At 44.6% G+C, this 24,388-nt stretch overlaps 1 protein-coding gene across 5 annotated transcripts in view; it reads left to right on the top strand.

The window, feature by feature from the left end:
* The window catches only part of EML5 (EMAP like 5), a 240,719-nt gene extending 220,605 nt beyond the window's left edge, over positions 1 to 20,114 (top strand). For all 5 annotated transcript variants that reach the window (XM_061611916.1, XM_061611915.1, XM_061611914.1 and 2 more), the window contains 7 exons: positions 1,558 to 1,746; positions 1,972 to 2,144; positions 9,572 to 9,734; positions 13,100 to 13,203; positions 18,093 to 18,246; positions 18,988 to 19,088; positions 19,338 to 20,114. In XM_061611916.1, coding sequence (XP_061467900.1) covers positions 1,558 to 1,746; positions 1,972 to 2,144; positions 9,572 to 9,734; positions 13,100 to 13,203; positions 18,093 to 18,246; positions 18,988 to 19,088; positions 19,338 to 19,374 — 921 coding nt within the window. In that variant the 3' untranslated portion in view covers positions 19,375 to 20,114. The remainder of the gene's footprint in view (positions 1 to 1,557; positions 1,747 to 1,971; positions 2,145 to 9,571; positions 9,735 to 13,099; positions 13,204 to 18,092; positions 18,247 to 18,987; positions 19,089 to 19,337) is intronic.
* The last annotated feature ends 4,274 nt before the right edge of the window (positions 20,115 to 24,388 follow it).

Below are 24,388 nucleotides of genomic sequence, written 5' to 3'. Positions count from 1 at the left end.
ATTATCTTTGTGAAATCATGGAGGATGGGTGATGTGCCAGATAACTGGAGGAGAATTAGTGTTGTCCCCATCTTCAAAACGGAAAAAAGGAGGAACCTGGGAGCTACAGACCATTCAGTCTGACATCAATTCCTGGGGAAATTCTGGAGCAGATTGTAAAGCGGTCAGTCTGTAAGCCCCTTGAAAACAATGCAGTGATTATTAGAAGCCAACATGGATTTATCAAGAACAAATCCCGTCGGACTTATCTTTTCTCATGTTTTGATCGGGTAACCTCCCTGGTAGATTGTGGGAATGCTGTGGACATAATATAGCTCGACTTTAGCAAAGCTTTTGACGAAGTGCCCCATGATATTCTGATAAGTAAGCTAGCTAAATGTAGGCTGGATGGAACAACTATCAGGTAGATCCACAGTTGGCTACAGAATCGTACTCAAAGAGTGTTTGTCAGTGGTTCCTTCTCAAACTGGGGGGAGGTAACAAGTGAGATACCTCAGTGCTCAGTCCTGGGCCCAGTGCTCTTCAACATTTTTATTAATGACTTGGATAAGGAGGTGCATGGAATGCTTATCAGATTTGCAGATGATACAAAATTGGGAGGGATAACATGAGGCCAGCTCCTTGCTGAAGCTAAGCAGGGTCAGGTCTGGTCAGGATCATTGGGCTGAAAATACCAGAATGAAACTTAGCAGGATAAATGCAAAGTTCTACGCCATGGAAAAAGAAACCAAATGCACAGCTATAAGATGGGGGATGCTTGGCTCAGCAATGCTACATGCGAGAAGGATCTTGGAATTGTTAATGACAAGCTCAATATGAGCCAATAGTGCAATGGGCTCTACTGGGAGGAAGGGTGGGATATAAATCAAATAATTAATAAAATAAAATAAATGTGACTGCACAAAATGCAAATGCTGTTTTAGGCTGCGTTAACAGAAGTATAGTTTCCAAATCATGTGAAGTATTAGTTCCCCTCTATTCAGCCCTGGTTAGGCCTCATCTTGAGTACTACATCCAGTTCTGGACACCACAATTTCAGAAGGATGCAGACAAACTGGAACATGTTCAAAGGAGGGCAACAAGGATGAACAGGGAACTGGAAACAAAGCCCTATGAGTAGAGACTGAAAGAACCGGGCATGTTTAGCCTGGAGAAGAGAAGGCTGAGGGGAGATATGATAGTACACTTCAAGTACTTGAAAGGTTAGAATACCTGTTAGAATGGCACAACAATGGAACCAATTACTTAGGGAAGTGGTGGGCTCTCCAACACTGGAGGCATTGAAAAGGCAGCTGAACAGCTATCTGAACAGCAGTTGGATTCCTGCATTGAGCAGTAGGTTGGACTCCCAGGCCCCTTCCAATGCTATGATTCTATGATTCTATGATTATCTGTTGGAAGAGTCATATTTATAGTGTCATTTATTTATATTTGCATGATTTCAATAATCCCTTTGATGAAAATATGTTAATGGATTCTAACTTATGCATAGATTCATGTTATTCCTTATTGACAGCTGCTATTTTAATAGTATCCATTAACTCATCAACATTCCAGGGAAAAATTCTTGTTGGGACAAGGAATGGTGAAATAATAGAAGTTGGAGAAAAAAATGCAGTGTGCAACATTCTCATTAATGGTCATATGGATGGGCCTATCTGGGGACTGGCAACACACCCTTCTCATGATATTTTCCTTTCTGCTGCAGAAGATGGGACAGTCAGACTCTGGGATATTGCTGATAAAGTAGGTATAAAATGACATTAAGAAGGTATAATAATTTAGCAAAATGTTGCATTAAGAATAAATCTGTTGAGAAAACTTATGCATCTTTTTCTTTAAAAGTATTCCCAGGAACTAAGTAAGTGTAAGAGCTAAAGATAAATCATGACTTAACCTTGATTCACTATATTTACTGTACATAAATAGAAACTTCTAATCATTTTTCCCTTTTAACAAAAAAATTCACAGAAGATGGTGAACAAAGTCAATTTGGGCCATGCAGCACAAACTGTGTCTTATAGCCCAGAGGGTGACATGGTGGCTATTGGCATGAAAAATGGAGAATTCATTATCTTGTTAGTGAACTCTCTGAAAATATGGGGGAAGAAAAGGGACAGAAGATCAGCCATTCAAGACATCAGGTGAGAAACACGTGTCCCTTGCCTGCATGGGACCTTCTATGGTTCTTTGTTCCCTAAAAGTGAACTCCACATCTTGCTGGATATGATGGATGTGCATGCCTGAGAATACTGCTTTAAGAACATAAGAGTAACCCTGCTAAATCAGACCAAGGCCCATCTGTTTCAGCGTTCTGTTCCCACAATGGGCAACCAGATGCTCTCTCCCGTGACATTTCCCAGCATGCTGCCTCTGATACTGGATGTAGTACACAGCTAGTGATAGTCTTATCCTCCATTAATTTGTCTAATCTCCAAACTGGTGGCCATCACTACGGGTATTAGCTCCACCTATCGTGCGAAGGCAAGAATGTTTTTGAAGTCAAGACTAGGGGCGTCATGCCCCTCCCACTCTCCAGTTCATTCTTGCCTTCGTACGAACAAGATTGGAATTATAGCGTAGCATTTAGCTAAGTCTCTCGTATTTGTTTGTTTATTTGTCTTCAAGTCCTTCCTTCCTCTGTTTTGTGTTTAACTTCCATTTAAGTTTGAGGGTCCCCACAGAGACCGCGGCTGCAGCTCTCTTCGTTTTTTCGCCAATTCTGAGCTATTCATTTCGGTTTATTTTCCTTCCTTGTCTGGGGGCTCCCTCAGAGACCGCGGCTGCGGTTCTCTTCGTTTTTGGCCGCTTTTGAGCTTTCCCCCCCTGGCTCTGTTGCATCCATCGGGAGCTCGTGGATCTATTTTTTCCTGTGCCGGGCTGTCTTAAGTAGCGCTCTAAGGAGCTCTTGGAGAGACCGCGGCTGCGGTTCTCTCCCAGGCGGGAGCTTGCGGCTGCGGCTCCCTGCCCTTTCTTTCCGTCACCCAACTTTAGCCGGCCGGGGTACTGCCTCTCCGGAGCCTGTGGACTTGGCTCTCTCTCTCCCGCTCTCTCCGTAGCTTTAATTTTCGCCGCGGAGAGGTCTGCACTCGGCGGCGACGGAGGCTTGTCTCCTGCTGCCTCTTCCGACACAGGCTTTTCTCGGCACTCTCTGTCTTGGGGTTTTTAGAGCCGCGAGTGCGGCTATCGGCCCCGCGGCTCCTCCTGCGAGACTGTGCTGGGCAGCCCTTCCCCCAGTTCGTTACCAGGCGGCCGCCATTGCTTCTCCTCCCTCCGCCATTTTTGGATCATTTTTTTCCCCGCTCTTTTTTCCGGGCGCCATTTTGGTTGGATTCAAATTTCCCACCTTTTTTGTTACCCCTTTACTAACCAACGGATACCTTCCCTGCACGCTATCTGTATGTGTGTTGTATGTGGGCAGTAGACAGACTCACACAAGTCTTACTTACACACAGGAGCTTTAATTCAGTGGCCGACTCACACAAATCTACTGCGACTGTATCAGCAAGGCTGGAGCTTTAATTTCAGTGGCTGACTCACATAATTCTACTGTGACTGTATTATCAAGGCTGGAGATTTATTTTCAGTGGCTCCCTTGTACTAAATCAAGGCTGGAGATTTAATTTCAGTGGCTGCCTTATACTAAATCCGAATTATATTCTGTACATCCCGCCCCCTCTGTGGCCGTGTACCACGCCTAAATCCAGCCTACAGCACTAATCTGAACTATATTTTGTACATCCTGCCCCCCTGTGGCCGTGTACCAAGCCTAAAATACAGCCTATATTATACAGCCTATATTATACTAACGCTGATACCACAGTGCATCCTGCCCCCTCTGTGGCCGTGCACTTAGCCATCTGCCAGTGTATCCTACCCCCTCTGTGGTCGTACACTGTGCCAGTTCGGGTCTTTACATCCTGCCCCCTCTGTGGCCGTGTACTGCACCCAAGTTAATATAAGGTGGCAGAACAGCCAGGCATGTCGCAATCAGCCAATATGATGCCAGATCAGCCAGGCATGCCACAAACAGCCAAGCCACAACATTCTAAGGCGACTAAAACTAAGCATGTTAAAGCACTGGCTAAGACAAAACACCTTTCCAGCCATAGCAAACCAAAGCGGCCGCGCTATGACTCTGTGCCACCCGCAGCAACTCAGGCACACATGAGCGATATATTTCATTCCCCTGCTGCTTCCTCTGACGAGGAAGATTTTGCTGGCTTTCCCACTCGGCTTTCGCCTAACCAGCCTCCCTCCGTTTTACCGCCCCAAACATCTGTTCCAATAGCCACTCAGGCACAAACATCTGCCACAACTGGGCTACAGCTGTCCCCTGATTTCCTCTCCCAACTTCAAGCCATGCTGACATTTTTCACCCAAATGCAGTCACCACCACAAGTCCCTGCCATACCTCAACTCAACATGGATCAACGTGCGTGTCATGAGGCTCACCCTTCCTGTTCACCAAATTCCTTTGATGTAGCCAGAGGCAGATGTATTGACGAAGCCTCGTATGCGGAGGAGTCAACCTTCACTGACCACGTTGAAGGAGATGACGACTGGAGCGACTATTCAGATCATGAGGAGGATACATTGTATCGCTTGTTTAATGCCTCAGACTGTCAGCCCCTGGCACGCAGAGTAGTTAATACCCTTGGTCTCCAGACTGCGCCTTCAACTTCTTCCACCCCAACTATAAAAGGGGCTAAGGTCCTCAAATCCCCTGCACCTACTGAACACTACATCCCGGTGCCGGATCCAATTGCCAAATTGGCCTCTGAAGAATGGGCTCACCCATTCCAATCTCGCCGCTTCAAGAACTTGGCTGACAGGTTTTACGCCCTAGCTCCGAACTTTGCCACCAAGTTAGACGTCCCTGGCATAGATGAACCAATCGCTCATCTCATTTCACATTCTCTTTTGCCCAGGGAAGGGAAATCCCAACTAAAGGACACTACTGAGCGACGTATGGACTTCGCCCTCCGCAAAAATCACGAGGCCACTGCCCTATCCATGCGTGCCTCGGCTTCTGCCTCCATTTTCTCCAGAGCAGCTGTGATGTGGCTGGATGATCTTCTAGAGGACACTAACCCTGATCCTGTTGCTCTCAGAAGGTCTCTGATAAAGTTATGTAAGACAGCAGCTTTTGTGGCCGATGCCACCTTGGATGCCACTCAATTGGGGTCGCGAGCCACGACGGCTCAGATAGTCGCTCGACAGACCCTCTGGCTTCACCATTGGCAGGCTGATTCAGCGGCCAGAATGAATCTGTCCAGGGCTCCTTACTCCGGATCTTTACTCTTCGGCAAGGAAGCTCTAAAGGCAGTGCTGGTTGATCCCAAAGATGCCCACAAACCTGTTCTGGCCACTGTCAAGAACATCGACCACATGCCTTTCAGGCGATTTCCTCCCGTTCTAACCAGCCCTTTCGAGGAACACGGCCAGTAGGATGAGGCCGCGACTTCAGATCGTACGACCCCAATTCATTCAGGGGCTCCTGGAGCCGACGCTTCCAGGGCAGAGGTCAGTACCAAGGGCGCAGGGGCAACTTATCGTCCTCATATAGGGGAGGTCCTCGCCAACGCAAGCAGTATTAATACACTTCCCATAGGTGGCAGATTACTTCATTTTGGAGACCGTTGGTTGCGCCTCACTACGGTCTCCTGGATCAGGAACCTTTTCAGTTATGGCTATGCCATAGAGTTTTGGGCAACCCCATCAGACAGATTCCATCCGTCCCCTTGCCCAAGGGCACCAGCCAGGCACAGAATCATGCAGACAGCTATACACCACCTCTTGGACATAACGGCAATAGAGCCAGTCCCCACAACTGAGAGGTCGGAAGGGGTGCACTCCCTCCTATTTGCTGTACCAAAACGAGATTTATCATGGAGGGCGGTATTGGACCTCAAGTTTGTCAACCGCTTTGTAACATATTGCAGGTTCAAAATGGAATCACTCCACTCCATTACGGAGAGTTTACATGAAGGAGACTTCCTGGCTTCTATTGACCTTAAGGAAGAGTATCTCCATGTGCCCATTTGCTTAGCCCACAGAAAGTTTCTTCGGTTTGCTTTTGGCCACCAGCACTTTCAATATAGAGCGATGCCATTTGGCCTCTCCTCTCCTCCAAGAGTGTTTACCAAAGTGCTACTCATCTTAGTGGCTTATCTACGTACCCAGGGGGTTCATCTCTACCCATATCTGGATGATCTGCTAATACGGGCCAAGTCTGAGGAGCTGGCTCATCATCATTTAACGATCACCCTCAATGTTTTGCAGGCCTACGGTTGGCTTGTCAACTTCGACAAAAGCCACCTTCAACCAACCCAATGCCTACTACATCTAGGGGCAATGTTGGACACCCTCCAGGCAATGGTATTCCTGGCTCCAGATCGCATCACTGCCATCACGAGCATCGCAAGGTCCCTCATGCAACAAACATCCGCAGACGTCATGCTTCTCGCCGGGGCTCTCGGAATGTTCATCTCTACAATCCACATTGTGCCATGGGCTCGAGCCCACACTCGGCACCTTCAATGGACTCTGCTGCCCTTTCAACAGGACATTGCCAGCTCCAACCATCGCAAAGTTCATCTGAGCCCCGCACTGCGCCTCTCCTTCCGCTGGTGGACCAAGGTTCAACACCTCTCCAAGGGCACGTCGTTCAGAGAACCCCGCAGAACCGTTGTAACCACAGATGCCAGCCTCATAGGTTGGGGAGCCCATTGCAACTCCCAGTACATCCAGGGGGTTTGGTCCACCGCAGAACAATCTCAAAGCATCAACTGGCTGGAGTTAAAGGCTGTCCATTTAGCTCTGCGTCATTTTCAGTCTCTGTTCCCTTTGGACCATGTGCTCATTCAAACAGACAACACGTGTGTAAAATCACATTTGAACAGACAAGGGGGCACCAGGTCTCGTCCTCTGCAGGACTTAGCTTCCCTCATCTTTGTCTGGGCAGAACAACATCTACAATCCCTGAAAGCAGAACATCTCAGAGGGATTTGGAATGTGACAGCAGACTGGCTCAGCAGACAACAGGTTTTTCCAGGAGAATGGAAACTTCATCCAGCCATTTTCCATCGTCTCCAGTGTCGGTTTGGCGTCCTCTCAGTCGACCTGTTCGCTTCCACTCGCAATTGCCAGCTTCCCAGGTACTTTGCCCGATACCTGGACTCAACAGCGGAAGCAGTGGATGCTCTGACAACACCATGGCCAGACAGTCTCTTGTACGCCTTTCCTCCCATACCATTGTTAGCCAAAACCTTGAGGAAGGCACGAACCGAGAGGGCACAGCTGGTTCTGATAGCACCATTTTGGCCACGCCGACCGTGGTTCTCAGATCTTCTGGCAATGTCAATGATGGATCCTTGGACACTTCCAGTCAGGCCAGACCTTCTATCCCAGGGTCCAGTATGGCACCAGGACCCTACTTGGCTCAATCTAACAGTGTGGCGTTTGAACAGGGACATTTGAGGTCAGCTGGACTGTCTGACGCTGTGATTGATATTATCTTATCCTCGAGAAGACCATCTACCACTCGTATTTATCAACATACTTGGGTGGCTTTCTCCAAGTGGTGCCAGTCCCACCACCACGATCCATCTCAGGCCACTATGCATCAGGTGCTGCAATATCTCCATAGCGGATTTATGATGGGACTTCGACCCAACACTCTACGTCGACATGCGTCCACTCTGTCGTCCATTCTCTCAGTGTCCTCTCCTGGAGCTCATATTTCCTCACATCCGTTCATCAAACTTTTTTGAGGGGAGTCGCCCTACGTTCTCCGGCTGTTGTCCATAGGTTTACCTCATGGAGTTTGCTGAAAGTTTTGCAGGCTTTACAACGCCCTCCGTTTGAACCCATCAGGACTGTGCCCCTACGTATGCTGTCCTTCAAGGTCGTGTTCCTGATCGCAATCACATCTGCCAGACGCGTTTCGGAGTTGGGCGCATTGTCTTCTGCTCGACACCTCTGCGCCTTCCATAAGGATTCTGTTGTGCTGAAAACTGATCCTTCCTTCCGTCCCAAGGTCGATTCAGTTTTTCATTGCAACCAGGACATTGTTTTGCCTTCCTTTTGCCCGAATCCTACCCATCCTCTCGAGAAGGCTTGGCATTCGTTAGATGTCCGGAGGGCTCTCAAGACCTACCTGTCTAGGACCAAAGAGATTCGACGAACGGAGTCTCTGTTTGTATCCTTTCATCCAAGGTCTATGGGGCATAAAGTATCCAATCCTACCTTATCATGCTGGTTAAGGGCATGTATTACTTTAGCATATGAGTCTCTGAAGCTGTCAGTTCCAGCTAGTATAACGGCTCATTCTACCAGGTCAGCTGCCACTTCGGCTGCTTTTGCCACTAACGCTCCTGTTGCCGATATTTGTAGGGCTGCAGTCTGGTCTACCCCACACTCGTTTATAAGGCATTATAAAATTGATCGTTATGCCTCTGCTGACGCCTCTTTCGGCAGACGAGTGTTGCAACAGGTTCTTAATAAGGATTAACACGTGGGTGGTCCCTCCCTGTATGGGCTGCTTTGGTAAAACCCGTAGTGATGGCCCACCTCCTATGGAAAATGTACCATTGGTCTCACCTGAAAGGTGATTTTCATAGGAGTGGGCCATCACAGCCCTCCCAGTTGGAGGATGACTAGATATTTTCTAATGGGTTACATATTTTCTAATCGGTTACATATTATTGTTACGCTATTATATTTAAATGTAAGAGTGAAGTCAAGACTTTAGTTCTGTTATATTGTTATGTTAGAATCATGTTATTATGCATGTGACTATTGTGTTATTTTCCTGGCGGGCCTGTTGGCCTTGTTCTTGTATTTTTAGATATTTCTTTTTAGACTCACCACGAATGAACTGGAGAGTGGGAGGGGCCTGACGCCCCTAGTCTTGACTTCAAAAACATTCTTGCCTTCGCACAATAGGTGGAGCTAATACCCGTAGTGATGGCCCACTCCTATGAAAATCACCTTTCAGGTGAGACCAATGGTACAATCTCCAAACTGGTGGCCATCACAACATTTCGTCATAGTGAATTTCATAGGTTAACTGCACTATAGGCATCCCTTAACAGATGGTCAGTTCTAGTACTACTGTTCACCGTTTTTGAAGGAAACAGAGTGCATTAGGCCTCTTTCGGGGACACAGACAGTATCGGCTGGCAGTGCAGGTGGGGCTGTGTTGATGACCTGGCTACCCAACGGCATGCATTACTCCGGGTTACTGAGAGGGAGAGGGGCAAGGCAGTTGGGAGCTAGGTGCAGTCGCGAAGCCAATCCGATCTTCCTGCTGCTGCAGTTGGTTACTCAGAAGTAAGTCTCAGTGTGTTTAATGTGGCTTACTCCCAGAGAAATGTACATGGGATTGCAGATAGGAATTTTTTAATATATATTTAGATATCCTATCCTTGTATTCTTTGCCCCATTTTATGCCACAATCATCTTATAAAATATGTGGCATAAAAGACTGAAGTGAAAAACTAATTTTCTGAGACTTTCTGTCCATTGTAACCAGCAAGAACTCATTTAAACCTGTATATCTACTTAGGTTCAGCCCAGATTCTCATTACTTAGCAGTGGGTTCCATTGAAAATGCAGTGGATTTTTATGATCTGACATTGGGGCCTACCCTTAACCGAGCTAGTTACTGCAAAGACATTCCTTGCTTTGTAATTCAAATGGACTTCTCAGCAGATAGCTGTTATCTTCAGGTAAATATAATTGGGAGTTTGGGGGAGTTTTTGCTTTTTTTAATTTACACTTGCATCATAAACGTTTCCAAGATTTTAGTTCATTAATTATAATAGACATGTAAGTAGAAAGATTTTAGGTCCAGGATTTTGTGGTGGTGGTTGTTATGTGCCTTCAAGTCGATTACGACTTATGATGACCCTATGAATCAGTGACTTCCAATAGCATCTGTCATGAACCACCCTGTTCAGATGTTGTAAGTTCAAATCTGTGGCTTCATTTATGGAATCAATCCATCTCTTGTTTGGCTTTCCTCTTTTTCTACTCCCTGCTGTTTTTCCCAGCATTATTGTCTTTTCTAGTGAATCATGTCTTCTCATGATGTGTCCAAAGTATGATAACCTCAGTTTCATCATTTTAGCTTCTAGTGAGAGTTCTGGTTTAATTTGTTCTAACACCCAATTATTTGTTTTTTTCGCAGTCCATGGTATGCGCAAAGCTCTCCTCCAACACCACATTTCAAATGAGTTAATTTTTCTCTTATCCACTTTTTTCACTGTCCAACTTTCACATCCATACATAGAGATCGGGAATACCATGGTCTGAATGATCCTGACTTTAGTGTGCAGTGATACATCATTGCATTTGAGGACCTTTTCTAGTTCTCTCATAGCTGCCCTCCCCATTCCTAGCCTTCTTCTGATTTTTTGACTATTGTCTCCATTTTGGTTAGTGACTGTGCCAAGGTATTGATAATCCTTGACAAGTTCAATGTCCTCATTGTCAACTTAAAAGTTACATTTACTAATAGGCAAAAAACCTTGCGGTTTAAGAATGTACCTATAGCCAACAGATATTTCTATCATACTTTAAAAAGTAAGGAAATTGGGCAGCTATAGTAAATGCACCAGGGGAGCAGGAGACCTGACCTCCTCTCTGAGATATTGGACTGCCCTACAAATTGGTCAAAATGCAAACACAATTTGGGTTGGTCTTTGACAGTCCAATTCATTTGCTATGTAGCTTGGAAGAATTTGGTAACGTGCCTCTGAGCATATGGTGAGTGGTGGCAACACCTGCAATCAGCCCAAATAATAGAAAGAAGACATGTGCTGTGCTGATCTTGTTTTAGCAGGGAGGAAGCAACATTATTAAGACAGTTGATATAGTTCAGATGGCCACTTTAAATATGTCTGATTTACTTTGCAATTTTAGTGAAGTTTCCTATAGGAAATCATTTTCTTTTGTTTCTATTTCTGTGAATATGTGAAGTACAGCAACACTTTGCAAGATTTACACTAAAAAAACCTCCAAAATTAATTGTGGGATAATGGCACTGACTGTTCTACAGAATAGTCTCCAGTGGACCTCAGGAGTGTCTCAATTTGCACAAGATAAAACAGTGGTAGGTGAAATATATTCTAGCAAAATTCTAGGTGTGCTCTATGTTTTTAATTGACCGTGGCCACCTTGCCTTAAATGAAGTGGTTTAAACATAGCAGGCTGAAAACATGCATCCTCTTTTTTCCAACAGCTAGTTATTGTTGAAGTAGCAACAAATTGTAATCAGTCTGATTTTACATCAAACTGCAGTTTCAGATTCAACTGCTAATGCACCCAAAATAGAAATAGAACATAACCTCCAATTTGAAACACAAAAGGCTGTCTTCATCATCATATGACATTGACCAATAAAAAGGCGTTGAAATTAATAAAAAAAAATTTGACACAGATTTCTAGGATGAATAATGAGGGAAATAAATTTTCTAGATCAGATTCTCTGTAGAAACAATAGTAACACAGGAAAGAAGCAAAGTAAGAAGAACACCAACAAACATACAAAAATATAATTCTCCATCTTTGGAGATGGCAGGTGTTGGCCACTGGAGCTCTTTCAGTTTCAATAGGAGTCTCCTCTCAGCACCCTTCACAAACTACACTTCTCAGGATTCTTTGGGGGAAGCCATGACTGTCTCAAGTGAAATCAAAGTCTGGTGCGGGTGTGGCCCCTGATTAGGCAAGCCCAGTGGCTTTTAGAATACTGACAGTTGGTTCTTACTGAGCATGCCCAACATTATCATTCAGTTCAATGCAAAATTTATTAAATTAATTAAAAATCAGCAAGGTATTTTTTTTTAACTTTTCAACTGCTGAAGATGAAGGTCAGAGTATGGGGCAAAGTCAGTTATAGGATTGCAGGTACTCTGTGAACATGGCTGATTTTTAATGAATTTCAACAGATTATGAGAACTCTGACAGAAAAAGGTCCAAGAGGCCTCGGGTTTTTTTCTTCCTTTGTAGACTTTGAACTCTCGATTCTCTTTGACTGTTTTGTGTATCACCATGAAAATTTAGAGTGTTGTTAAGCAAGCATTTCTGAGTTCAGGACTATACGTTTTGTAAGGTTTTGTTTTGAAATGAGGTTATGGGAAGCATCAGAGGTGATTTGTTTTATCTGTTACACAAGTCTGGCTCAAACATAACAAGGAGCACATTGGGAAGGTGCAAGGCTACCAGTGTGCTTGCAACATTATTTTTATTTATTTTATTATTTGATTTATATCCCACCCTTCCAGCAGGAGCCCAGGGTGGCAAACAGAAGCACTAAAAACACATCAAAACACCATTAAAACAGACCCTAAAATGCACCAAAACAAAACAACTTTAGAAACAGTTTTTTAAAAAACCTTTTAAAACATCTTTTAAAAAAGATTAAAAAACATACTGTTTTAAAAAAACGTATTAAAAAGCAATTCCAACACAAATGCAGACTGGGATAGGTCTCAACTTAAAAGGCTTGTTGAAAGAGGAAAGTCTTCAAAAAGCGCTGAAGAAATAACGGAGATGATGGCTCCCTAATATTTCAGGGGAGGGAATTCCACAGAGTAGGTGCCGCCACACTAAAGGTCCGTTTCCTTTAACATGGAAGCATTTAAGCAAAGCTTGCATTTGTGAGAACCAGTGCCTCCATGTGAGAATGTCTACTTGATCACCAGGATCTGTGTAACTTGTGGGCCCTTTTCAAGCCATTCCAATGATGCGAATGAGCAAGAACACTCTGTGTGAAGGTGCTGGTTGTCATAAATGGCATCACTGCAAGCCTGATGTCAGCCCCAAGGTATTCACCTAGAATGCACAATTATGCCTGAACCACCTTACATTTTTAGTGTTTGTTGTGTTTTGTTGTTGTTTGTATTGTGTTATAGAAATGTGCTACTTTTATATTCAAAGAATATTCTAATAACAAACAGTTTTGCTGTTGGTTTTGAAAATAATCTTGATTAGTATGTCCTGATATGTTGACAGATTTGCTGCTTAGCAGAAATGTATAACAAAACAAAAATCAGAATACCTGCAATTTAAACTTGTATTTTAATTTGCAAAGGTCTCTACTGGGTCTTACAAAAGGCAAGTTTATGAAGTGCCTTCAGGAAAACAGCTCCTGGATCAAACTGTGATTGATAGAATAACATGGGCCACTTGGACCAGGTAAATCCACACATTATTTTAGCATTCTTAATATACGGCACATCATTTCTCACCTGAAAACAAACTTAAATGTATACAATTCCCACTGTTCACACTTTTTCATTCTCTGTGGTTTACAAAATTTCCCCAAGTAAAGAAAAAACATTTTGGATCTCCCAAAAGCATCTCTTATTGCTTAAATCTATGACTTTATACTCTGGCACTGGGATGCAAAGGATTTAGAGCTGGTGCTGTGCTCACTGCAGGGGGACAACTTGTGCAAGAACATCTGGAAGGATGTATCAGAAGGGGCAGTATAGGTCCCTCTCCTCCCTGCTTCTCCCCTCTTACCCCCTCCATTGAACATCTCATAAATCTTTGGTCCATTGAAATTACAGTGGTGAGCACAATCCTGTGACATCTAGATTTAACAGGAAAGCCCTTTGATCAGCACGTGGGAAAGCACACAATACAGCTGTCTTGGTTACACTGATGTGGGTAGAGAGGCAAGTCTGTGTCAGATTGCTATTGGTTTAATCAAGGGGTGTGGAAGGTTTTTTAGTCCAAGGGCCACATTCTTTCATGCCAGTGGTGGGTGAGGCCAGATGCAAAAGTGGACAGAGCAATGGATGTAACTCTTTCCTTTTACAAAAGGCTACATTCCAGCCACACAAAAGTCAGAGACTTCTGTACCCACATGCATTGCTGTATCCTCCTTCCAGGCAAGCGAGAGGTATTATCACAGTTCAAGGACACATTCTAACCAGATAAAAAACACTCAACAAGATCTCAGAGCAGGACTGGTGAAGGGTGTGTCTTGAGAGAGGGTGTGTGTCCTGAAGAGTGGACAAGGCCTAGGGAGAGTCCCGTGGGCCTGACAGAAAAGCATTGAGTGCCACATTTGTCCCCTCAACCTGATATTTTCACCCCAGCACCTTGGACACCCGCTGTGACAAGCTTGCAAGATACTTTGAGGATAAAATCACTCATTCACTCTGGCCTTCAGGGCATTATTAGAGCCACTCCTGTGGAGAAATTAGAACACTGGTCAAATTGTATGGGATCAGTCTCAGTTACTGCAGCATGAGCATGTGGAGAATGTGCCTGGAGGGATTCAACTGACTTCTTGTGTATCTGACACATTGCCAATTGTGATTAATTTCATCTAACCAGAGGGGAGTGATTAATACCTCCATGGGGTGATTAATGCCTTAATGGGATAAGGAATGATTCTAGCTGCCTTGGAGGTGGCTGTGCTGTTTCTCCTTAAGAAACCTTCCTGGACCCAGAAGAGTGCAACAATGAGCTGAGTTTTGGCAGCTGGTTAAACATGGTGGAAGCTGTGAAGGGGACTCCTTGAATCCCAAACCTCCTCCCCCCAGGATGACTCAGATAAATTAATGGCAAGAGGAGCCTTGCTCATCTGCCCATCCTCCTGCCCCAACAAATGTGCTTTGCCCCTCATAGTTCTTAGTAAAGTGTGGGAATCCTGCTTTACCCCCCTAGGCTTTCACTCAGTAATGCATCCCCTTCAGTACATTGATGCTGAATTATGAACCTCCGTTAGGAACAATATAAATACATATATCCACCATTACTTGAAAGTTTGCTGCCTGCTATCTCACCAAAGCTGTGAAAGCCATAGTTAAAATGTGACTGCAGCCACTATTGACATAAAAAGTAGAAGGACAGGCCGGCTTTCTGACCTGCTCCCCTTTGAGAGGAGGAAGCTGCTCTTGGTGCAGCAGCTACCAGGTTCAGGGAGAGAGATGTGGTCACCAGGAGCAGACGTGCCTTTAAACTGGGCATGGTGGGTCAGTTCTTAATTCATCCCCTCCCCCCAATTGCTATAGCAGGTCAGTGTAGTGGTCTGGAGCAGATGGGAGAAACAGCGGGGCAGTGCAGGCAGAGGAGGATGGGTGAGACAAAAGTACACAAAGGAGAACAGATGGTTTGGTTTTTGTTAATCTTGGAGTGAAAGGAGGGGAGGGAATAATAAAGCTCAAAGATAGCTTAGTCAGGTAACAACAAAAACAAATCTGGAAGGAGATGCCAGATAAAAGCAGCTAACAATCAACAAAAAAAAATTCCACAAAAAATGAAGAAGTCTCACAGAGAAAAAACACTATTCTACCACACACACATACACAGAGAAGAGAGAACACAAACCTAAGTAGGAGAAGACAGGTGATAGAAAACTGAACCCAGAGTTTGCTCCAAATGAAGGCAGAAACAAACTGAAACTCCAGTGGCGAAGGGAGCAACATAACTTCCTTTGGAGCAACTGTATTCTTGCTTTCAAACACTAGGTAGAACTCACATCCCACCTGAGAACATCTTACACTCATGGAAGAAATCCCCATTTTGGGAAAGTTGCTTGAGCAGGTTGTGGCAGTTCAACTCCTGACACTGTTGGAGGAAACAGATTACCGTATATTCCGGCGTATAAGACGACTTTTTAACCCAGGAAAATCTTCACAAAAGTTGGGGGTCGTCTTATACGCCGGGTGTCGTCTTATACGCCGGAATATAGTACCGTATTTCTCCTGCTTGCAGCCTGGCCCGGCGTCCCCTCCCCTGAGGGGAATCCCCATTGCTCCTCCGTCCCCGCCATCTCCTGCGCGGCCTCCTCCGCCGCAAAATGGCGGCCGGGGCGGGGAGCAGCAGCAGCAGCCTCCCCGCGTCCTTCTCCTCCGTGGCGGCCTCGCCTGCGCCGCCTGCCGCCGCCGCTGCTGCTCCTCCGCGGCGGCCTCGCCTGCGCCGCCTGCCGCTGCTGCTCCTCCGCCCGCGGCTGCTCAGGCGAGCGACGGGGCCGCGGCGGCGGTGGCTGCTCCTCCTCGGGCGGCCAACGGCGGGCCGCTTTCGTTGTTCTTGCCGCCGCAGGCCGCGCCGGCGCCTCCGCTGACGCACAACCACCGGGCGGCAGCAGCAGCAGCAGCAGCCTCCCCGCGTCCTTCTCCTCCGTGGCGGCCTCGCCTGCGCCGCCTCCCGCCGCTGCTGCTGCTCCTCCGCCCGCGGCTGCTCAGGCGAGCGACGGGGCCGCGGCCACGGCAGCTGCTCCTCCTCGGGCGGCCAACGGCGGGCCGCTTTCGCCGCTCTTGCCGCCGCAGGCCGCGCCAGCGCCTCTGCTGACGCACAACCACCGGGCGGCGGCAGCAGCAGCGGGAGGCGGCGGAGGCGGGAACCCGCTGCCGACAGCTGCCCCTGCGGCCTCCTCCTCGGTGCCCTCCACCGCCGCGGGAGCCGGCCTACAACTGGCAGGCGACGAAGCCGACGGTGCAGGAGCGCTTCGCCTTCCTCCTCAAGAACGAGGTGCTCAGCGACATCCACTTCTTGGTGGGCAAAGGTCGGTGCGGGCTATGGGGCGAGGGGGCGCTGGCCACGCAGGGAAGAAAGGGGAGAGGGACGTTGGCTTTTTAAACGGGGATCAGGGTCTTTCTTGCGGCTGGGGGCAGGTTGCTATGGGGGCAAGCGGGTTGAAGAGTTGTGGCTGTGGTTGGGGGGCTGTTATTCCGGCGTATAAGATGACTTTTTAACCCAGGAAAATCTTCTCAAAAGTTGGGGGTCGTCTTATATGCCCAGTCGTCTTATACGCCGGAATATACGGTATCTCATTTTAATTAGACCCATTTTAATATAGTTTCAGGCCTGGTTTTGGCACTGAAACAACCTTGGTCACCTTGATGGATGCTTCCTATCAGGAGACAGACAGGAGGCATACAAACCTCTTGGTTCTCCTTGATCTCTCCAGCTTTTGATACCATCAACCATAGTCCTTCTAGACTGCCTCTGTGGGTTGGGATGGAAGGTATAGCAATATGGTGGTTTTGCTCCTACCTACAGGTAGCACTGGGTGATTTCTGCTCAGTCCCAATGCACTTGTATTGTGGGACTCCACAAAGTCCTATCTTATCTCCCATGCTTTTCAACATCTATATAAAGATGCTAGATGAGGTCATTTGAGGATTTGGAATGAGCTGCCATCAGTATGCTGATGACAGTTCTCATTGTTTTTGTAATCTGAGGTAAGGCTGTGAAGGTGCTGAATTCATGCTTGTATTTGATAGTGGGTTGACTAAGGACCAATAAACTGAATCCTGACAAAATGGAGGCACTGTGGGTGGATGGTACTCTGGCCTGTTGAACTGATGTGAAACCAGTTGGTTGGACAGGGGTTGCATTTCCCCTGAAAGTGTAGGTTTGCATCCTGGGTTTACTCATACATCCAGCTTTGTAGTGCCTTTCACCAGCTTCATCTGATTTCTGGCTGCTACTGTTTCTGGACAGGGAAAGTGATGTATGCTCTGGTAATTTCCCACTTGGATAACAGCAATATGTTGTTATACATGGGGCTGCCCTTAAAAACCATCTGGAAATTTCAGCTGGTGCAAAATACAACTGCCAGAATTTTGGCTGGTACTGCTAGGTTTATGCATATCGTACTAATCTTTAAAAAAATTTCTTGACTGCCTATACACTTCCGAGTCCAATTCAAGGTACTGGTACTTGCCCATGTGTTAAGATCTGCAGAGGCCCTATTTCAGGCATTTCCTTGATCAGAGGCAAACTATTTAACAACAAGAGAGGATTTTCTTAGAAGCAGCGTCTTAGATGTACAATGCTCTTCCCCAAAATGGCCTGCTCAGTGCATAACTTACGGATTTTTTGGTGCCAGGCAAAAATGTTCTTATTAACTCAGACATTTAATATTATTGCACATTTTAGTTCTGATTTGTTACCTTGATTAGCATTACTTGTACTATGATGTAATTGTACACTGCCCTGAAATCTTAAGAGGATAAAGGATTCTATGTAAATGTTTTGAATATGTAAATAAATAAAATTACATGCATCCTGTACATCAAAATGTATTTTCTTTAAATAGCTCAATTTCCCACCTTTTGTTTCAGTGTTTTAGGAGATGAGGTTATTGGAATCTGGTCCAGACATGCTGAGAAAGCTGATGTAAATTGTGCCTGTGTTTCTCACTCGGGAATCAGCCTTGTAACAGGCGATGACTTTGGCATGGTCAAGCTGTTCGACTTCCCTTGTCCAGAAAAATTTGTAAGAACTTTTTGCATGAAGAGTATGAGAGTTCTTTTACTAAGGTGACCCACTGTAAAACTGGGAAAGAATGGCCATATATATTACTACCTATTATTTATTTATTTATTACATTTATACCCCACCTTTCTTTTCATGATAGAAACCCAAGGTGGCTTACATATGGTTCCCAGGCAGTCTCCTATCCAGGTCTGACTCTGCTTAACTTCAGCAGAGAGCTGGCCTTATGTGCCTTCAGACCATAGCCTGGGACCTAGTTCTCGTCAACAGGACCTCTGGAGTCCTTTGAAGATTGAACATGAAAGATACAAATATCATTGCTTACTTGGTGGTTTGGGTGAATGAGGCGGTCCTGACTCCAGTCATACAATTTACCACTGACCTGCAGCCAACTGAGATTGCTGTCCCTGGTGGACAGTTGAGTAGGGGACTGTACTTGCCCTGCTGTCAAAGTAGTCCCAGAGTGCCACTTCTAAGTGGAGGAGCACAGCACTGAGAGAGCAAAAGAGAATGCATGAGCAACTGCTGTATCTCTGTGCTGCATTTCTTTACTCAGAAACAGAAGTATGGTTTGGCAGGTGGAGCAATTTAAAGGGTCAAGACAGACTGGGATAGTGTTACAGTTATGTGGAGGGCTCCAGGAGAAGGAGCTTAATAATAATTTCCCATATACATACTGGGGGTTAGGGGTACATTTTAAAAGCAGTGATCCTGACATGGAGATTTTGTTTTGTTTTAAAGGCTAAACATAAACGATTTTTAGGTCACTCAGCCCATGTGACTAATATTCGCTTTACAAGTGGAGACAGATATGTTGTTAGTGCTGGCGGAGATGACAGCAGGTATGTAAATCTTTATCTGAATGCTAGGAAAACTCTTGACACAAATTATTTTCTGCTATTTCTGAAAATGGACTCAAATATGTAAAAGACAAGCAGCCATGTTGAACTAGCAAAAAACAAGAACAACTTTTTTAAAAGCTGACAGTATAGTCTGAAGTGATCTTTAAATTTATATTGAAATTCCTTTTTAAAATCAATCAACTTGAGGTAACTTTTATCTCTTTTCTTAATGTCTGTTTGAAAATACAGCATTTTTGTCTGGAAATGTGTACATATGCCTCACTGAGAGAGAGACATGGAGACCTTCCAAAGAGGACACTACATGAAGTAAGAGGCGTTAGTGCCCCACAGTTGCAAAAAGACATTCTCCAGTGCCCTGCATGCTTCAAGAAATGGTGCTGATAAAGACAGACGACAATCTGACTGACTGACTAGAGTCTATCGGAAGGATCAAGTGCTGCAAATGTATTGAGTCTAGTCACATAACAACAGTATCGTACATCTGTTTCCCACTCACTGCCAGATGCTGAGACACATGAATAAGGGGAAGTGAGTTTTGGCTCAGTGTACAGTTTCCCAATAAGATCCTGGATTTGTAATTAAGAGATGTTATATCTCACCTAGTGCTGTACATTGATGTGTTTACTTTCAACATGAATGGTTAGGTATGGGGGACTGACTCTCACTCAAAAAGAAGACTCCTTATTTTATTACTGAAAGGAAAGCTACCTTACAGCTCTTAAACTATAATATTTTTTTTAAATGGGTGAGAAAAAAAAATATGTATGAGATGTCCAGCAAAAGGTTTACCTAATTCACACACAAAAAAAGTCCCAAGAATTAAGTTTGTTCCCAGGACCTACAGAATTCTATCACTTTTAAGGCTTGGGTTGTAATCATGTCTGGTGAATGCTAGCAGACATGCATGAACCCATTCTTCAATGCTAATTTAGTGTTTTTGTATCACAAGCATTAAATTAGTTCTGTGAGCAGAATTACATCTGCTCACATTGTGAGTGCCTTGCCCACAGCCTAAAAGTCAAACTCTAGTTTTTGCCTTGTGAATAAAAGTGTTCTCAGTGAAAGAGAAATTGCTGTGTTTGTTTGCAGAGCTGTGCTGGAAATGATGACTAGGCTGTTCATGTTAATGTTCATAATGCTAATGAAGCTTTGGGATGTCATAAGATGAAAAAAATCATAACAATAGGAATTATTAATTGCATTTTCACAGCATCACTTAGTGAATTTAAAGTGAAATTAATAATTCAGATGTATTTTACAAATTATTATTATTTTGCACAGAATAAGGCTTATTAAATCTCTTGCTCTCCAGCTCATAGTCCTAGATTTAGTTCATGCATGCATGCATGCAGGCACCCACAGGTTCCACCTTAGAAGGTACATGAGGGATCATTTGTTTGAAGGTCTGCCAAAATCTATCTACACATGGAAAAGTTACACACAAGGTGGCAAATTTGGAGATTTTAGAAATGCAAGCGTTTTGAATGGGTTCTATTCATCAAATACAAGCATCAAAGTAATCATATATTCTGAAGAGACTGGCTTATACTCCTTAGTATAAATATAAACCAGAGAATTGGCAAATAAATCACTCCTGTAACTATTAACTCCTGCTAGAAGGAGATAAGATTGCCTCATCAGTTTAAACGGATCATCTGGACAAGCTGTGAGGTAGCTGCTAACCCCACAAACGTGTTGTTGTCCTGAGCTATCTATGCAGCGAAAGACATTTGTGTCCCTGGCTCATTCCATTGCATGCTCAGTCTTGGCACCAACATATCAGATCTTTTCTATTAAGGCTTTAGCTATTAAGTGGGACAGGCACTGGAAGTATTCCCTCCCTTACTGATTAGTGCTGAAAGGTACCCTGTGAGTGAAACCTTTTCGATCTGATTTGAGGCAAGGCACTCAGATTCCCTACCTCTTCCTCTGAACAGTGAAAGAGTTCAGCGTTCTAGCCCAACTAGCTCACTGACAACTATGAAAGCAGCAGTCATACAGCCTTTTGCAGGGCTCAAGTTATCTCAATGAGGGTTGTGTGTATATCCTGTGCATGATAGGACTGAGATGTGAAAATAGAATTAACTCTACCCAATGCAACATTCACAAAATCATGGCCTTATAGTCCATGTTAATCTGGAGCCAAGCTATCACACCTAGATTTTGTATCCCAGAAGTCCTAATGTGGATTAGAATGTCAAATTCACCCAAAAGCATGCTTGAAAATGGTGGGGAGGGGGAAATCCACCTTTTGACATTATAACTGCGCTGATTTACAGTTTAGTAGATTACCATTTAGGGGCAACTAATCAACAAATTGATCCTGAATATTGTTAGGAATTCTTCCATGTACAATCTATCTACATAGATAGGTTTACATAGATGTTATATGTTCTTTTTTTTAGCCAGTTTGGTTACATATCATGCCAGAATTCTCATCATCAAATATGTGATAACATTCATAACCCATATTTTGAAGCTGGCTCCTTTAAACAAACCATAGTTTGTCAGGTTTGGGCAAAATGGTGAACTGTAGTTAATTTTAAAAAAAACCTTCCAAATTCCTCCTCCATGCAGGAGGAGGAACAGGAGGGGGAGTGTACATGTGCAAGACTCAGTGCAGCTCATTCTCATGATAAACCATTAGCTTTTTGCCTCCTCTTATTATATTCATATTCATTCAATATGAATAAACGTGTGAGCATGCCAAAGCCTACTATGCACTCACCAATCACTGTGATACAGGCAAACCAAATCTTTTTCCTGGTTTTGTTACTTCTGAGATTCTAGAAAAAGAATGGTTAACCTGTGGCTCTCCAGAGGTTGTTGGACTCTTAACTCCCCTTATCCTTGACCACTGGCAATACTGGTTGGGGCTGTTGGAGCCCAACAGCCTCTAGAGGTCTACAGGTTAACCACCCTGTACTAGATGCCTTGGCTTTGAAACTTGCACTTTTTAACATCACATAAATTAGAAGGGATTAAATTACTAGGGACCACATCTGGATGGATTAATCAGGGTTGCTTTGCATGTTTACCCAGCCAATATTGTTTTCCCATGGTGGTGGGATGGGCACACATACTCTTTTCACTAGTTGCATACAATGTTATAATGCGAGTGCTCGAGTAGACATGTTTATTTCTTCCCCATCAGGAGAAGAGGAGAAAACAGCATATGAATTCGGCCTCTGCTACATGTTATTTTATGAGCATGGTGTAGGGATATGTAAATAATTATACTGAAGGTATTCAGCAAGCTGAACAACCAGATTGAGACCATCACATCATCATAAACCATCTTCATAAACATGCATCAGTTTATCTTGAAAACACTAACTGTTGAAGCCATCCATCAAGGATAAGCATTTGAATGATAGAGGGACTATGGTCTGGTGTTCTGGAAGCCAAGCAAATTGAACAGATACAAAGATGAGTCTCCTTTTCCAAGCGGGAAAGAACAAATATTAGGTACCCAAATAGCCTATTTATTAAATTTCTTTCTTGCCCTTTTTCCAAAAGGAGCCCATAGCAGCAAACACCCAAATGTTAAGAGAATATAGTCAAAAATGATATTAACACATACTTAAAACATTAAAAATCAATGAAGAGCATCTAAAAACATCTCAACGATCACATACCCTCACAGCTAGTAATTTCAAGGTTGTCAGGAACAGTATCTTTCAGCCATCAAGTGCCTGGGAATGTTTTTAAATTCCGCCTGAAAGTTAATACAGTAGGGCCCCACTCATACGGCAGGTTATGTTCCAGACCCCTGCCGAAAAGTGAAACCCGCCGAAAAGTGGAACTCCATCAATAAAATGGCACCCGATTCCTGAAAAATGCCATAAAAGCGGAACAAGCGCCGTATGAGTGGGGCTTTAGTTACTCTAATTGAAAACTGCCGTATTAGTGGAACACCGAAAAGTGGGCTGCCAAAAAGCTGGGGCCCTACTATAATGAAAGAGGCTGACACACATCACCAGGGAGGGCATTCCACAAACAGGAAACCACCACTGAGAAGGCCCTGTCACAAGTCAATGCGACCTGGACAGCAGCCAGTGGTGACACCACCAACATCATCTCTTGTGCTAATCGTAGGCCCCTAGCTGGTTGATATTGGTGGAGACACTCTTTTATATGCTTTAGATACCATTTAGGTCTTTATATACTAGTAGTAACACCTTAAATTTCGCCTTGTTGCTCTTTGGCAACCCATGCAACATTTTCGGGACCAGTGACACATGGTCCCATCTAGCTGCCCCAGTTACCAGTCTAGTTGCCACAGTTACCAATCTAGCAATTGCATTCTGCACTAGCTGTAAGCTCCAGGCCATCTTCAAGGGCAGCCCCAAGTAGAAGAGCTCAGGCAGGAGGCCACCAGAGCATGGGCAGCTGAGGCCAGGCTAGCTTAGTCCAGGAACAGGTGTAGCTGGTGAATCAATCTAAGCTAGCCATAAGCAGCCCTAGCCACAGAAGACATTTGAGAGTCCAGTAACAAGTTGAAATCCAGGAGTATTCCCACACAATGAACCTGTTCCTTCAGGGGAAATGCAACCCTTCCCAGAAGAGGTCATACATCTATTTCCCACCCACGCACAGCACCTTCGCCATATCAGGATCCAGCCTTTATTGACCCTCATCCAGCCCATCACAACTTCCAGATTTGGACCAATGTATGGGTGTTGGACCATACAGCGTCTTCTAATTCAAATGAAATGGAGAGACTGAGTTGTGTGTCATTCACATTGATGACACCCTGCTCCAAATTCCTGGATGACACTTCCCAACAATTTCATAATAGCATAGGAGACAGAATAGACCCTTGTAGGACCCCATGAGGAATAGTCTCCTAGTATTACTTTCTGGTAATGATTCTGAAGGTAGGAGTGGAATCCCAGTGCTTCCCATACCCCCCTCCGAGGCGTTCCAGAAGGACACCATGGTTAATGGTGTTGAAAGCCAATAAGCGATCAAAGAGAACTAACGGTCATACTCCCCTTCAGTTTGGTCTGGTAGACTGGATGGATCTAGATAATGTGCTTCCCCCAGGCATGCCTGCAGCTGGCCAGCCATAACCCTCTCAATCACTTTGCCCAGGAAGGGAATATTAGAGACTGGATAGTAATTTTCTAAAACCTCTAGATCCTGGGAGGGCCTCTTCAAATATACTTCATTACTGTCATCATACTAATTTATGGCTCCATCTTTATTACCGCAGCAGAGTAAGTGGTAATTTCTCATCTACATATTACTATTTTAGGCTAAATTAACAGTTTTAA

This window comes from Rhineura floridana, chromosome 2, assembly GCF_030035675.1.
Source record: "Rhineura floridana isolate rRhiFlo1 chromosome 2, rRhiFlo1.hap2, whole genome shotgun sequence".
Lineage (NCBI taxonomy): Eukaryota > Metazoa > Chordata > Lepidosauria > Squamata > Rhineuridae > Rhineura > Rhineura floridana.
The sequence above is the reverse complement of the archived record's forward strand: the minus strand, read 5'-3'. Positions and strand labels throughout refer to the sequence as shown.